The sequence below is a fragment of the Colius striatus genome, chromosome 2 (genome assembly GCF_028858725.1).
Source record: "Colius striatus isolate bColStr4 chromosome 2, bColStr4.1.hap1, whole genome shotgun sequence".
Taxonomy (NCBI): domain Eukaryota; kingdom Metazoa; phylum Chordata; class Aves; order Coliiformes; family Coliidae; genus Colius; species Colius striatus.
The window spans coordinates 73,549,847-73,562,722 of NC_084760.1; the positions used below are offsets into that span (position 1 = coordinate 73,549,847).

Sequence of the window (12,876 nt, forward strand, 5' to 3'; positions counted from 1 at the left end):
ACACGGCCCGGGCCCGTGAAGGTGACAGAGCCGCCGCTCTCTGAAGGCCGCCCGGCGATCCAGGAGAGCAGCGGCGGGCGGCGCTGGCGGGGCGGGCGGCGCTGGCGGTCCGCCCTGGCCCTCAACGCGCTGCCGACAGCCGCGGAGGCGCGCGGACAGCGCGGGGCGGGCGCGCGCTCGGAGCGGGCGAGGGGCAGATCACGGGAGAGGGGGCCGAACGCCAGCGCCGCGCTCGCTCGCTCCCTCTTTCCTCCTCTTCCCTCAACCCTCCCCCCGCCTACGTGCGCGCGCACGCGCGCGCCGCGCTCCGTGACCCATTTCACCGAACAAAGGATTTCTCTGGAATCTCAGCGCTAACACCTAAAATGGCGCCGGAGCGCTCGCCCGCCCGCCCCCGCCTCCCCGCAGGCACCATAGAGATGGGGCGGGCCCTGGCGGATAGAGCGGCACCGTCGCCTGCCTTGTCTACGCGGCCGTAGTCCGGCCTCGCTGGTGCGTGGCAGGGGAGGGCGCGCGGGCCCGGGCAGGCGCTGTCTCATCATGGCGGGCGAGGGCGACTCTGAGCCGGGGAAGGTAATGGAGGATGGAGGGGGGCGGCGAGAGGCCTTTCCCTCCCCACGCGCGGCCATAGCCCTCTTTCCTTCTCTCCGGAGCGTGCGGGGCGCGGTGCTGCCTTCCCCTCCGTCCCTCTCTCCCCACAGCCCCGTCCCGGCTGAGGGAGCCGTGGCGCCGCGCCGGGCCCGCGGTGCGCATGGGCTGGGGAGGCCGGCGGCTACTGGCGCATCTCTGGCTATTAACGTTCCGCCGCCCTCCCCGCCGACGCGCAGCCGGGCGCTGGAAGGAGGATGAGGGTGAGGAGTTGTGCCGACACCCGGCTCTCAGCGCGTTATTGCCCACGACAGCGAAGAGGGAGCCGCGCACCAGAGACGCCGCAGATTATCGCAGACCAGTTGTGATCACTCACTGTTTTTGGTCCTGAGCAAATAGTTAAGAAACACTACACGGGAACCGGTGGCAGAACCGAGGCTCGATAGAGCCGAGCGGGGGGTTTGGTTTTCCACGGACCTCTCGACGAGACTTTGTCCATGAAGTACTGTCGTGACACATGAGCCTTCGTAACGCCAATAGTTACCAATGGTCAGAATCCTAACAAGGGGTTTCAAGTATATAGCAACAGGTGAAAGCCTATTTTAAGAGGATGCATCATGCTGCATGGATGTAGCAGGGGTACCTTCTTAGCCAACAATAGCAACATATCAGGTATCTTCTTCCATGTGAGAGTCCTTCAAATTACTCATTAGATTAGACCTACATAGACCAAATCCTTTTTGTCTCACATGTACACAGGGATTATGTGGAAACAGCTGATGGTTGTCCTTAGGGAACATTGATAAAACTAGTAATGGGGACTTCCATGCTTGCATGCAAATCCAGCTGCTGTCAGATGCTTGCCACCCCTGTGACCACAAGTCAGATGTGTTTCATGGCTTGTCTCCCGGAGCTGCCAGCCTTCCACAAGTGGCTGACTGTAGTACTCTCATCTCCTTTGGAGACGCAATGTACTTTGTCCACGTAGAGTAGCTTTAAAAAAAATAAACACCAAAATACTTGAAATTTTTCAAGATTTCAATTGATGGAGTTGCACCTGTGGTATTTAGTGATCTAAGGAATTAAACACAATAGAATGAAGACAAATTCTCACACCATCCCTAACAAAAAGAATGAATAGCAGAAAGATGCGCAGATGTTACTGCGGTGCAGCGCTGACCCATGTCATCTTGAGGCCTTTTTGTACGTGGTTTCTCGCCCCTGCCAGGGGCGTGACAAGGATTTTTGTCAGGTGGGAAATGGAAGTTGTTTCCAAGGTAGAAGACTCCAGTTATGCAGAAGCCAGAGAAGCTGTATCTGAAATGAAAAACTTATTTGTCAGTTCACAGTTCAGTGTATAAATGCCACATGTAATTACCACCTGAAAATGAAATAGAAAACTGATAGGGGTTATAGATGTGGGACAGGGTATGAAATAACTTTAATATTTTTTACTGATAGGTTAATTTAAAAACTTGTGTATAGAAGAATTTCTGTGCACAGCCCCTGCCTGTACATCAGATTAGGTTAAAAATGACTGCTTTATGGATGTTTTTATTCCTTGCTGAGTACAGGGTTCTCTACTACATGTGCATTCTCCAGTAATTTCACCGTGGTTTTTTTACGCACATTTTCAGATATTGAAGTTCCCATGCCATAACTAATGTATAATTGATAGTAACCTTACCTTTTTGTTATGATATGTTGCTTTTGATTAAAGATCCTGGATTCTTTTTTCCCTTACTTTTTTGGGAAAAAAAAAAGAAACATTTATTTTATAATATTCAAAAGAAAGGATGTATCAAGAAGTTTGTAGAAAATGATGTTGCTTGAATCAATTGTTAACTCTTCTGAAACCATTCTTTTGGTATCCAAGCTGTGCATGCTTACTGTTGCTCTGATATAACCCTGGGAGTAGGAAATTTTCCAGTAGGCATTTTTGACTACAAAAGTAAGTCAGTTTTACAATGGAGTTGGCATAGATGTCCGTGAAAGTGATTTTTAAAGGGTTTATGGTGTGCTGTCTTTTTTTTTTTTCTCCTTTCTTTCTTACAGTCCTTTAAGCTCCTAGGATTTCTTGATGTTCAGAACGTCCCATGTGCACGAGAATCAGTGCTCTATGGCTCTGTGGGATCTTTAGTTGTGGGTCTTGGACACTTTTTAGCAACAAGTGAGTACTTATTCCTTCCAGGTTTTCAAGGAAAAACTGATCTCTATTTGCTGTTGGGTTTTATTAGCAATGGGAAGTCATCCCAAGAGTCTTTTTTGGTAATTTTTTGAGGATTTTCCTTTTTTTTTCAGGTAGAGTTAGAAGATCTTGTGACTTTGCAGTTGGTGGCTTTATCTGCACAATGTTAGGATACTGGTATGTATAACGCTTCTTCAGTTTTGACAGGCCTGTGTTGGCTGCTTTGTACAACGTGAGCACCGTGTGACCTTTCACACTTGTCTGTGAAGCTCCGTTAAAAACTTGCCTAATGAAGTGTTTGCTTCTTTCTCCCCAAATTCTTCTTTTGTTTACAAATAAAACATTCAATGCCTTTGAATTCTTACATCAATGTAATTTGCTGTTGCTTCCTGAATCCTAAGAGGTCAGACCACCCAGTTATTTCTTTTTTCCTTCACCTATCCCATCCTTCAGTCCCAGTAGTAAATGCAGCCTGCTAAGGGATCATGAAATTAATATCTAAATTATAGAGGTCAGCATTTCTAAAGGTCCCTTCCAACCCCTACTATTCTGTGATTTCCCATTGGAATTGTATATCCCACTCCTCAGTGGCTGCATAATGTTTGCCTTAAAGAAATAGTAGCTCCCCTTGTATTTTCCACGTGCATCACTTCACAGTGAATTTTGCTAGCATCCCTACCTGTGATTTCAGCTTTTCAGCTGGCTGAATAACTCTGGTTCTGTCACTCATATAAAGCAGGGATTCGTGTTTTTCTTTTCACCCTCTCCTCTAGGTTTTACTGCAGGTACAATTTGGCCAAACAGAGGATCCGGCAAAGAATGCTTAAAGAAGGAATGAGAAACAAACTTTTATTTGAAGGCAGTTCTCTTGATCCAGAAAGAAAAGAGACAGGCAGTGAAAGAAGCGAGTCATAGCCAACTGTAATCGGCGTCTAATACAGCTTGGGGAGAAGGTGGTCCAAACTTGGCAGCCTTCCCTGTAAATGTGTGAGGTGGCTAAAAACTGATAAATCATTCTGGCTTTGCTGGCAAGAAAATCATAGCGATTCTGTGAAGTGAGTATAGAAAGCCTTTCTTTGTTTCGTGTGTGTGTGTGTGTGTGTGTGTGTGTGTGACTCTACACAGTTAGGAAAGGCCTCCCCTCCCAACACCTGGGAACTGAGGTGTTCTGTTATCAGTGTCTCAGAGGGTTAACAACAGTGGGTTGGGACTGCTCCAGCTCTCCTTAGAAACAGAATGGTTCCTTTTAGCAAAGTTGTAATTACCTCTCCCATAAATACTAGAAAATAGTTTCACCCACCGCTCTCTGAGTAGATGTGTCTTTCATTGGTAATTGTGCAATTTGTAAACCAGGAGCACTTGAAACAGTAGGGAAAGGCTTTGGTTGTGCAAGGTGGGTGATGTCAGTAGCCTCGGTCAGATTTCAGCTGCAGAACAGCTTCAGGTAATTTGCATCCACTATGAAGTCGAAGGATTTCCATTTTTGCTCTGTCTGTGCGAAACTAAGAATAAAATCACACTTCAGAAGCGGCCCAAGCTAATCCTTTTACTTGATCAAACATCCTGCTCTTTAAGGTATTTCCTTACAGTTGGTGTAATATTAATGTACAGTGTTTGTAAGCAGCAGTGGTCAGGTGGGTTTGGTTTTTTTTTTTTAAAAAAGGTATGTTCTACTTGCGTATTTCACTGTGCATTTTTAGCTAAAAGAAGTGTAATTTGAAGGAAATCATCTGATATGGCAATATGGTGTCAGATCTGATTGTGTACTGGTGAAAAGATGAGTGATGGCATCATGTTTGTTTCTATCTACAGCCGTGACATGATGTATTTACTTTTTGTCACAAAATTATGTGTGGTATATTATGCTGTAACCACTTGTTGATCTAAAGATACTTGCTGAGCAAAAATAGTCCTTTCCCCCACCTTGTGGTTAGTCTGAGAGGGTTTGTGATAATGTTGCTGCTTCAAGTAGATGTGGGGAGGTTTGGGAATCCAGATGTGAGCAACAGCATTGTTCTACTTAAATTTGGAAATACATGTGAAAACGCTAAACAAACATACTATTTACACGAAGATAATTAACCTTTTACCCTCTGTGGATTAGCCTCTTACAAGAAGAATACAAATCTGTGTACTCTGCATCCTTTTTTCCTCTCTTCCTTCTGTTTCTTTTGGACGAAGCTATAAGTATAAATTTTAAGGAGGATGTTCAGTTCAATAGTGTTCCAGAAAAGGTCCCCAGAAAACTTGAATTAGCACAAGGAAATACTTGCTGTCCTTGTACAGAACCTGAGCTCTGACATTAATTGATAGCCCACTAATTCAGAACAGAACAGTGTTCCCCCTGGATCTGTGCTGAGGGGGAGGGAAGCAGCTTCCATTTGGATGGGGCAGGAGGTGCTGCCTCATAAAGCCCTTGGAGGCTCCTTCCCTTTGGATGGGGCAGGAGGTGCTGCCTCATAAAGCCCATAGGGTGGCAGGGGGAAACTGAGCAAGCCCTGAACCAGGACACAGCCAGCACCTATTTTAGTATGTGGTCGAGTTCTTTCTTATCATCAGACCTAAGAAAAGGAACTGCAGCCAGAGCGGGGGTGTCTTTTGGCTGCGAGGTCATAGTTCAGCCAGGGAGTTTAGGAAACAAAAGCAGGCAGATGAACATTCCCTCCTTGGCAAAGAGCAAAGAAGAGAGTGCTGATTTGCATTGATGTGAGTTAGTATCATGCTCAAAATGGCATCCTTCAAAGTGCACGTGTATTGCGACTGGTGAGAAGAATGGAGAAGCATCCTGATACTGTATACACTAAAAATCTGCAGCATTAGAGCGTCTCCCGTGTCAGCTGGTCTTGGTTTAAGCCTCACTGTGCAAAATATAAACTGAGATGGTCACAGAAAAATGGGGAAAGAGGGAATATGTAGGTAGTGTGTCCAGCACGAGTGAGCTTCACTGTCAAAAGCCATGGGGGGATGTAGAGAGCCAGAAGTCAGAGCCTTGGCTGAAGGGGTCGGAGGGATAAGACAAGGAAGCTGGGAGCAGGACTGTATTGGTGTGAAAAGGGAGGGCCTGCCTGCCCTAGCAGAGGGAAGAAAGCCTAGCATGCTTCTCGAAGAGCTGACTCAACTGCTTCTGCACTGGCTAGGGAAAGTGGATTCAATGTGACTGATGGGTTACTACCCTCTGTGGAAAGGGTGAGGGGCAGAACAAACCCCCAAAATGTCAAAGGCTATTAGGTGGTATAAATTAGGATACGTTCATGGGAAAAATAAAAAGTTTAATATCTTAATAGAAGCAACTTTAACATTTGAAAACCCATTTCCTAACTAGTTTTTAAATTAGCAAGCCTGATCCTTGTTAATCCTAACTTTTTTAACCAAAGCGATGCGTGGAAAGACACAGCAGGCATCTGTGTTTTACTGTCACACAGTACCTTTCAGTGCTGCTGCCAATGACAGATGTGGTAGTGCTTGATTCATTGAGGTTCAAAATATTCCTCAAAGCGAAACTTAGTGGACTAAGTGGAAACTTACTAGAATAGAGAATTAGTAATTTTGAAGGTATTTGGTTTTCAGCCTCAGAATGAGTCTTAAAAGGGAGAGAACGAAGTACAGCAACTTTCAGCTATAAAGTTATTCAAGTCCCGTATTGTTTTACTGATGGATGACTTGGTTACTGAATGGTGACTGACAAACTCAGTTTGGTTTCGTCCTTACAGTTGGCAAAATGCTCCCTTAGAGCAATGTAAAGCACCACCGACATCACCAGAGGGGTCCATGGCCACAGTGGCCCCTGCACAGCACACGCTCGGGCGCCGCCAGCAGCGCTGTTCTGAGCCCACGTGCGGGCCGTGGCTGGCCGCCTCGGGCGGGAGCCTGTCCGGGGGGCGAGGGCTGTAGATGGATGGGCAGCACTCTGGGGGGAATTGCCTGCTCCGTTATTAGCGGGGCATGTGCTGGGATCTGCTGTCTCCCGTTCCAGCCATCGCGAACTGCAACAGGCTCCAAACCAGGAACTTTTTTGCAGTCTCCAGCAGAGGCAATTACGGCTGTCTGTCGCCCCCAAACTCAGTGCATCCGGCCCTACCCAAGCAGGGATGTCTGGGAGATGCTGGTGCCCCCTGGATGGTCTCTGTGGGTGTCAGCAGCTGCCCCAAGGTCTTCAGTGCTGCCAAGGCAGCGTCATCTGTCAGTGACAAATGAGTCTGGCTCTCACTAGGATGATTTTTTAGGTGGGAGGAAGTGCATTTGTTACTGCTGGTGTAAGCAGCCCGGGTAACAATGAAGTACTGTGTGACCTCGTCTGTAATGAGCTCCTGAGCCAAAGATTTTCCCCAGCTTAGCAGACTAATTGCTGCATTTCTCTCATTCCCATATGCAGGTGTTTAGCTCGAGAGCTCAGGGGTAACCCATGAAAGTGGTTGGGTTTGCTTTGTTTAAAGTTTGAAGCAAGTGTGTTTTTACTGCCTTGGAAACCTGACCAAAAAAAGGTTTTTTTACAGTGTGTTCAGATGATCAAGAAGATGTTCCTTTGAAGATTTTTTTTTAGTTGAAGAAACAAGGACAAATAAAATGTCAGAAATGGAACTGAGGTTTAGTTCATGTGACTCGAGGCCTTGGAACATGCATCCTCCTTATGCTTGAAATGAAGATGTTCCCTTCAGTCAAGTGTGGCTGCCAAGCCTTCCCGTGAAGGCAGGGGAGCGGGCTGGCGAAGGGAAGGTGCAGTCAGGGCTGAGACAAGCTGGGGAACACGCAGGCTTGTGTTCATGACTCATAGCACCCTGACTAGGGTTTTCCATAGGCCTCCATGTTTTCACGTGCTCTCTCTTTTCCTGCCTGGGCTCCTAGTTTGCCTGAGAGCCATCCTCCAGTGGGTCTGCCTGTTCCTGTGGGAACAGCTCACACCATCCCTCTGTCTGCCTGTTTGAAAGATCAAGAGCAGTTTGTTCTGAGGAAGATACGTTAATTCTTCCAGCTTCTGTCATCTGTCTGTGAGGCAAGTCTGTCTCAGCTTTCCCAAACATGTCAGGAGCCCACAGGCAGTACCTAAGATGTACCATGGGAGCAGACAATGATCACAGCTCCGAAAGTATCTGTGGTGATCTGTGGAACAGAACCAAAGACTTCATTCTCTGGAGGGAAAGAACCGCATTCTTTGCTCATTTTGCAAGCTCCTTGTTTCTTTTGTCAAGTGCTGTTAGAGCAGGAGGTGCATGCCTTGAGGGGTCCAGCCATATCGCTTACCCATGGCTCCGTCTGGGCAAATTTGCAGTCAGGGTGCCCACAATCCCCACCAAGAAAACATTTAGGATGTGTTAGTGAAGTGGTTAAAAGGAAGCTAATATTCCCCCTTCCCTACCAAGAAGCATTCAGGCGCTGGCTGAGACAGTACATAGATGAAGAGCCAGTAACTGTTTTATTGTACGGTAGCTCTGTTACCGCAGATGCCTGTTGCAGGAGTCCTTCCCAGGGCAAGTATAGAGCAAAAATGTTTCCAATGGCCCATTCCTCAAACTAGAGGGGATGATACTCTGTTCAGGCAGCCAAAGGAATCTGGAGCTACTAGTAATTATCACATGCTGTGCCTATAATGCATTTAAAGCCCTCAAGGATCACTCCAAGGCAGCATTGGGAGGCTATGACTCAGTTTCTTAGCTCTAATGGTATCTAACTGCCACATTCTTCAGTAACTGCCTTCTCAGGCTCCCAGGCAGATAAAAAGACCTTCCCAAACCTCACAGAGTACCCTTGAACCAGTGTTGCTGAGGGCTTCTTACCCCCGCTGACCAGCACAATGGTTCTCTCCATCCCCAAAGGCAGGCAGCATTCATTTCTACCCACCATTTCCTGTATTGCCATTCCTCTTTCTGCTGGGGACACCAGTTTGTTTGTCCCACGTGTACTCTCAAGATCATCTGAGATGCATCTCAGTTGCATCTAGGTGGCCCATGGGGCGGCCACTTACTCCAGAGCTAGCAAGCAGCTTCCCCAGAGTGACACTCAGCTGAAGCAGTGCAAAGGATGCCTCCATGGATTGGAGGTTGCGGCCTGTGTACTCTGGAACTGGAGTAGGATGCTTGGTACTTGCCAGATAACATACCTTTCAAGGCACTATCTATAAAAGCAAGGCCATAACTGAAGAAGTCCTCTCCATTCCCTGTGCTGGGATCTGCCAGAGTAACCATTGGGAGTCTCTCGTTTCCCTTCCACAGGTGTTTCCTTAAAGGAAAAAGTAAAGAAAGGCTGGTGAGCTGCCAGGCTGTGGAGGCACACAGACCCCCCAGGGCCATGCCAGGCTGGCTGCTGAGCAGGAGGAGCAGCCTCCTCTGGAGACAGAACGCCTGGGAGAGCTTGGGGTTTTGGAAACATCTCCATCTTTCCCAGCAGCGCTGCACAGGCGGCAGAGCTTCCCCTGTGCCGTGCTGCACAGGCTGGGCCCAGCCTGCCTGCTGTCCCTGACCCACAGCCAGGCCTTCCACCCCTGCCACCTGTTAGAGGGAGCAGCCGCATATGGGAGGGAGCCAGCCCATCATCTCCAGGTGCTTCTCTCTGTGAAAAAGGGTCAGGAGAATTTGCAGGAAAGATGTGACTGAAGGAATGGCCAGGGGCTGGGAACCAAATGTGGTTTGTCACTTTGAGTTCTCTGCCAATGTGAGTACTGAAACAATTCTTACTGTGTGATCAGGGCTGCTTGCTCCAAGGTGTCTCAGAGCAAATGGGGAGAATACACAATACATATAATTTGCACAAATAATTTACATCTAATGTTTCTTTCTGAGGTGCTTGGCTTTCTCTTCAACATAAATATCTTTATTACAGGGTAGCTGCTTGCTTAGTAGAGTGTACACTAGAGGTTGGGAAGCAGCTGGCTTACAGTGAACGCCAAGTGGAATGTGGGCCAAGAGAGTGTTTGGCCTGCAAATAAGGTGATCCAGTCTGGGCTCCATCAGGAAGTAAGTGGCCAACAAATCAAGGAACGGGCTTATACCGCAGTACACGACACTGCTGAGGCACATGACCAACACTGCTGTCCAGCTTTGGGCCTCTGCCAACAGGGGTGTTGAAAAACCAGTAGAGGCTCCAGTTCAGGGCTCCCAAAGGTGCTGATGGAGCTCAAGCACATTCCCTTGGGAAAAATAATGGAAGGAGTTGGTCTTATTCTGAGGAGGAGCAGGCTGTGAGGTGAATGAGTATCTAATGCTATCTGCAGGACAGTTAACAAAGAGAGGGCCAAATGTCTCTCAGTAGATGCAGATGCTGTGGCAGGGGCAGTGGCCACAAACTGCAGCTTGGGAGCTTCAGGCCGAGCAGCAGGACAATCTCTTGTGGCACCAGGGCAATGCAGCACTGCAGGAGACTGCCTGGGGAGGTCACTTAACTTCCACCCCTGCAGGCTTCCATGCTGCAGCTAGACAAAGCCCCATCCGACCCGGTGACTAGTGCCAGTCCTACTGCAAGTTGGAGGAGGCCCTGCATCTCTGGAAGGCTGAGGTGCTGCACCCCTGGAGGGCCTGGCCAGCAGCATCTCCCCCATTCTGCCACCTGCAGAGAAATGAGAACCTTCGAAGCCCAAGGCAGGAAAAGCCCCGTGTGGCACAGAGGGCCATCTGCACAGTAATGTCCCAGTTGGCTTTCAGAAATGCATTACCCCCACTGCAGTGCTCCCAGCTGGGCTGGAGGCACCCAGCACACCAGGTGCCCTGACAGAAACAATGGGCATGAAGCAGATAAGAGCAAGTGTGCACAAGGTGGATGGAGGTGCCAGGGCTTTGGGTGCATAGCTCCCCTGCTTGTTACCTGCCCCGCGATGCTGCACGTGGATTCACTTCTGCTAGCTCAGCTATTGCCAAACGTTGTTACTCAGCACCATGCCAGCAGACCCCATGTCACTTCTTTCAGAAAAAAAACACTAAATCCCTGCAACAAGGCTTACTCATTTCCTCTCCCCTAGCTCTTACTGCCTTCTTACCACAAAAGTCCTTTTATAATACAAGGGCTTATCTTATCTACTTTCCCAACAGCCCCACAAAGCTGAAAGTTCAGCTCTAGCCTGCTGCTTGAGCCTGTGTCAGAATAGCTTAAGTGGAGACTAAAAAAGAGAACGGAGCCTTGTCAACAATCACTGGTATTTTAAGCATGTGTTTATGTCCAAGAAGCTCTTCAGTACTATTCTGGGCCTTTTTGTTTTGTAACTCTCTTGGGCATGGGCCCCATGTAAGAACTGGTGCTTCATTGGTGCTCCTCACCAGCACAGACCTCCCCACATCTAAGGCAAATGAGTTTTTGTTAGAACTTGGGGGAAAACCTCCCCAGCACAGAGTGGTAGAAGAGTTAACATAGGCTGATGCTACAAATGAAGGCAACATAGACCAGAAAATACATGCTTGCATTTTTATGCCACATTAGTTATCAGAGGTGTCCTGCTAAGGAGCCATCTGATCTGAGCTAAGGGAGAAAAACAAGTACCTTTTCAGTCCTTGTGTGCCCACCTGACCACAGACCCCTGAATCATTAGTGTAAATTGTATCTGCCCTCACTACCAAGGTTTGAGGGGAAAATTGGCTGAAAATCTCTTACCCGTAGTTCTCATCTCAGTAACTTCTAAGACCAAAGTTACTCCACAGATCAGAGTGTGTCTACTAGACATGAGAACAAATGATATGCTGTAAACTAGCACCTGTCACACCACTTCCATGAGGTGCACATTGTTAGGTTTTTACATTTGCCTTTGTTTTATCTTTTGATGTTGACTTTGTTAGGCATTTAAGCATCTTTCTTTAAGCTACAGCCGAGTTTACAGAGCAACTGATGATTGCTGAGTCTGCCCAGCACTGGCAGAAAGACAAACCTAAAGCAAGAGTCACATCCAGATGAATGAGTCACCCAGTCCTGTTTTCGGCTGCTTCCCTGCAAGGGCTATCTCTAGCGAGGCCTTGTGCTGCCTCATCCACCCAGCAACAGAAAAAAGCTTCACAAAACTAATCACTAACCCACTATTAAACTAAAGTTGCCTCCCCTCTCTGCCTGCAAGGGGAGGGGGGCTGAGGTAAGGTGAGCTGTGCGGGACAGACAGGCACTGCTCTAACTTTACCACAGCTGTTTGTTAACACTGGTGTTCCAGAGCTGCACTCCTGCTGCATTTCTACTTCCCTCTCTGCAGCTTTTTCTCACATATTGGAGCTCTCTGCATCCTCTACATCGCTCCTGACCGAGCCATCTTCAGCCATACTTACATCTACCATACTAGTTTGCAACTACAGTATATGCACACTTTGCCTGGTAGAGTCTTGCCCCTGGCAGTACATCTGCAAGAAGTACCCAAGTACCTCATGTGTGTATCTAACTCAGTTTGATTTCTTGTGGCTGAAGCTGAGCCTGCACTTTTAGTGGCCTAGTTTTCCAAAAAGGCACAAACAAGGAAAGGTCTAAATCTTACGACTTCATAAGCTCTTTTTTATTGCTCTAGCTTTGTAAGAGACTAAAACCCCCCCAAAATAGTGTCTTGAAGCACAAGGAAGATTTCTTTTATAACACAGGTGACACGGACTACCCCTGGCACTGCCAGAACACTTAAGTTGTTATGCTACCAGAAAAATTGCTCGGAATTTCTAAACATGCCTTCACTGATCAAGAATCACTCTGCAACAGGCACCAGAAGGAGCTCGTGTGCAGGTGCCACACACACAGAGCTCCTGCATGCACACACCAGCACCGCAGCGAACTGCTACCCAGCAGTGGAGTGCTGCCAGCACAGCCTGCTGCAGGTGGGCAGCTCCCAGCGCACCTGGCACAAAGGCTGTGGACCCACCGAGCCCTGGAGCACCCAGGGGACAGCCCCATGCCCATCCCAAGGGCAGGCCATCAGGGAAACGCTCACCCTGCGGCTATCCTGGCTGCCACTACCAGCAGAGGCAGAAACATGTCTGCAGTGTTTCAAGTGGGAACTTCCCCAAGACCCCCAGCCCAGAGCTGCCTTCAGGCTGCAGCAGGTGCACCCGTGGGTGGCTGTGTGCCATTGTAAGGTGTAGTATGTGCCTGCCCTGTGGCCAGGGCTGGGTGAGAGCATCCAGCAGCTCAGCTGCATAGGGGTCACAAGCCATGCTCCT

The 12,876-nt window shown here is 48.3% G+C and overlaps 1 protein-coding gene across 2 annotated transcripts; it reads left to right on the top strand.

Annotated features, from left to right (window-relative positions):
• The first annotated feature begins 218 nt into the window (after positions 1 to 218).
• Positions 219 to 4,307, top strand: LOC104549642 (cytochrome c oxidase assembly protein COX20, mitochondrial). Of its 2 annotated transcripts, none has more exons than XM_061991077.1 (4): positions 219 to 573; positions 2,644 to 2,758; positions 2,890 to 2,953; positions 3,550 to 4,307. In XM_061991077.1, exons 1-4 carry the CDS (start codon positions 541 to 543, stop codon positions 3,689 to 3,691), a joined length of 354 nt encoding a protein of 117 aa, XP_061847061.1. In that variant the 5' UTR covers positions 219 to 540; the 3' UTR covers positions 3,692 to 4,307. The 2 variants fall into 2 exon arrangements, with proteins under 2 accessions (XP_061847061.1, XP_061847062.1); XM_061991078.1 differs by lacking the exon at positions 219 to 573 and adding an exon at positions 580 to 1,137.
• The last annotated feature ends 8,569 nt before the right edge of the window (positions 4,308 to 12,876 follow it).

Coding starts and splice junctions, on each gene's coding strand:
- LOC104549642 (XM_061991077.1), top strand. CDS start 541: ATGGCGGGCGAGGGCGACTCTGAGCCGGGGAAG. Junction 574..2,643: donor GCGACTCTGAGCCGGGGAAG/GTAATGGAGGAT, acceptor TCTTTCTTACAG/TCCTTTAAGCTCCTAGGATT. Junction 2,954..3,549: donor TGCACAATGTTAGGATACTG/GTATGTATAACG, acceptor CCTCTCCTCTAG/GTTTTACTGCAGGTACAATT.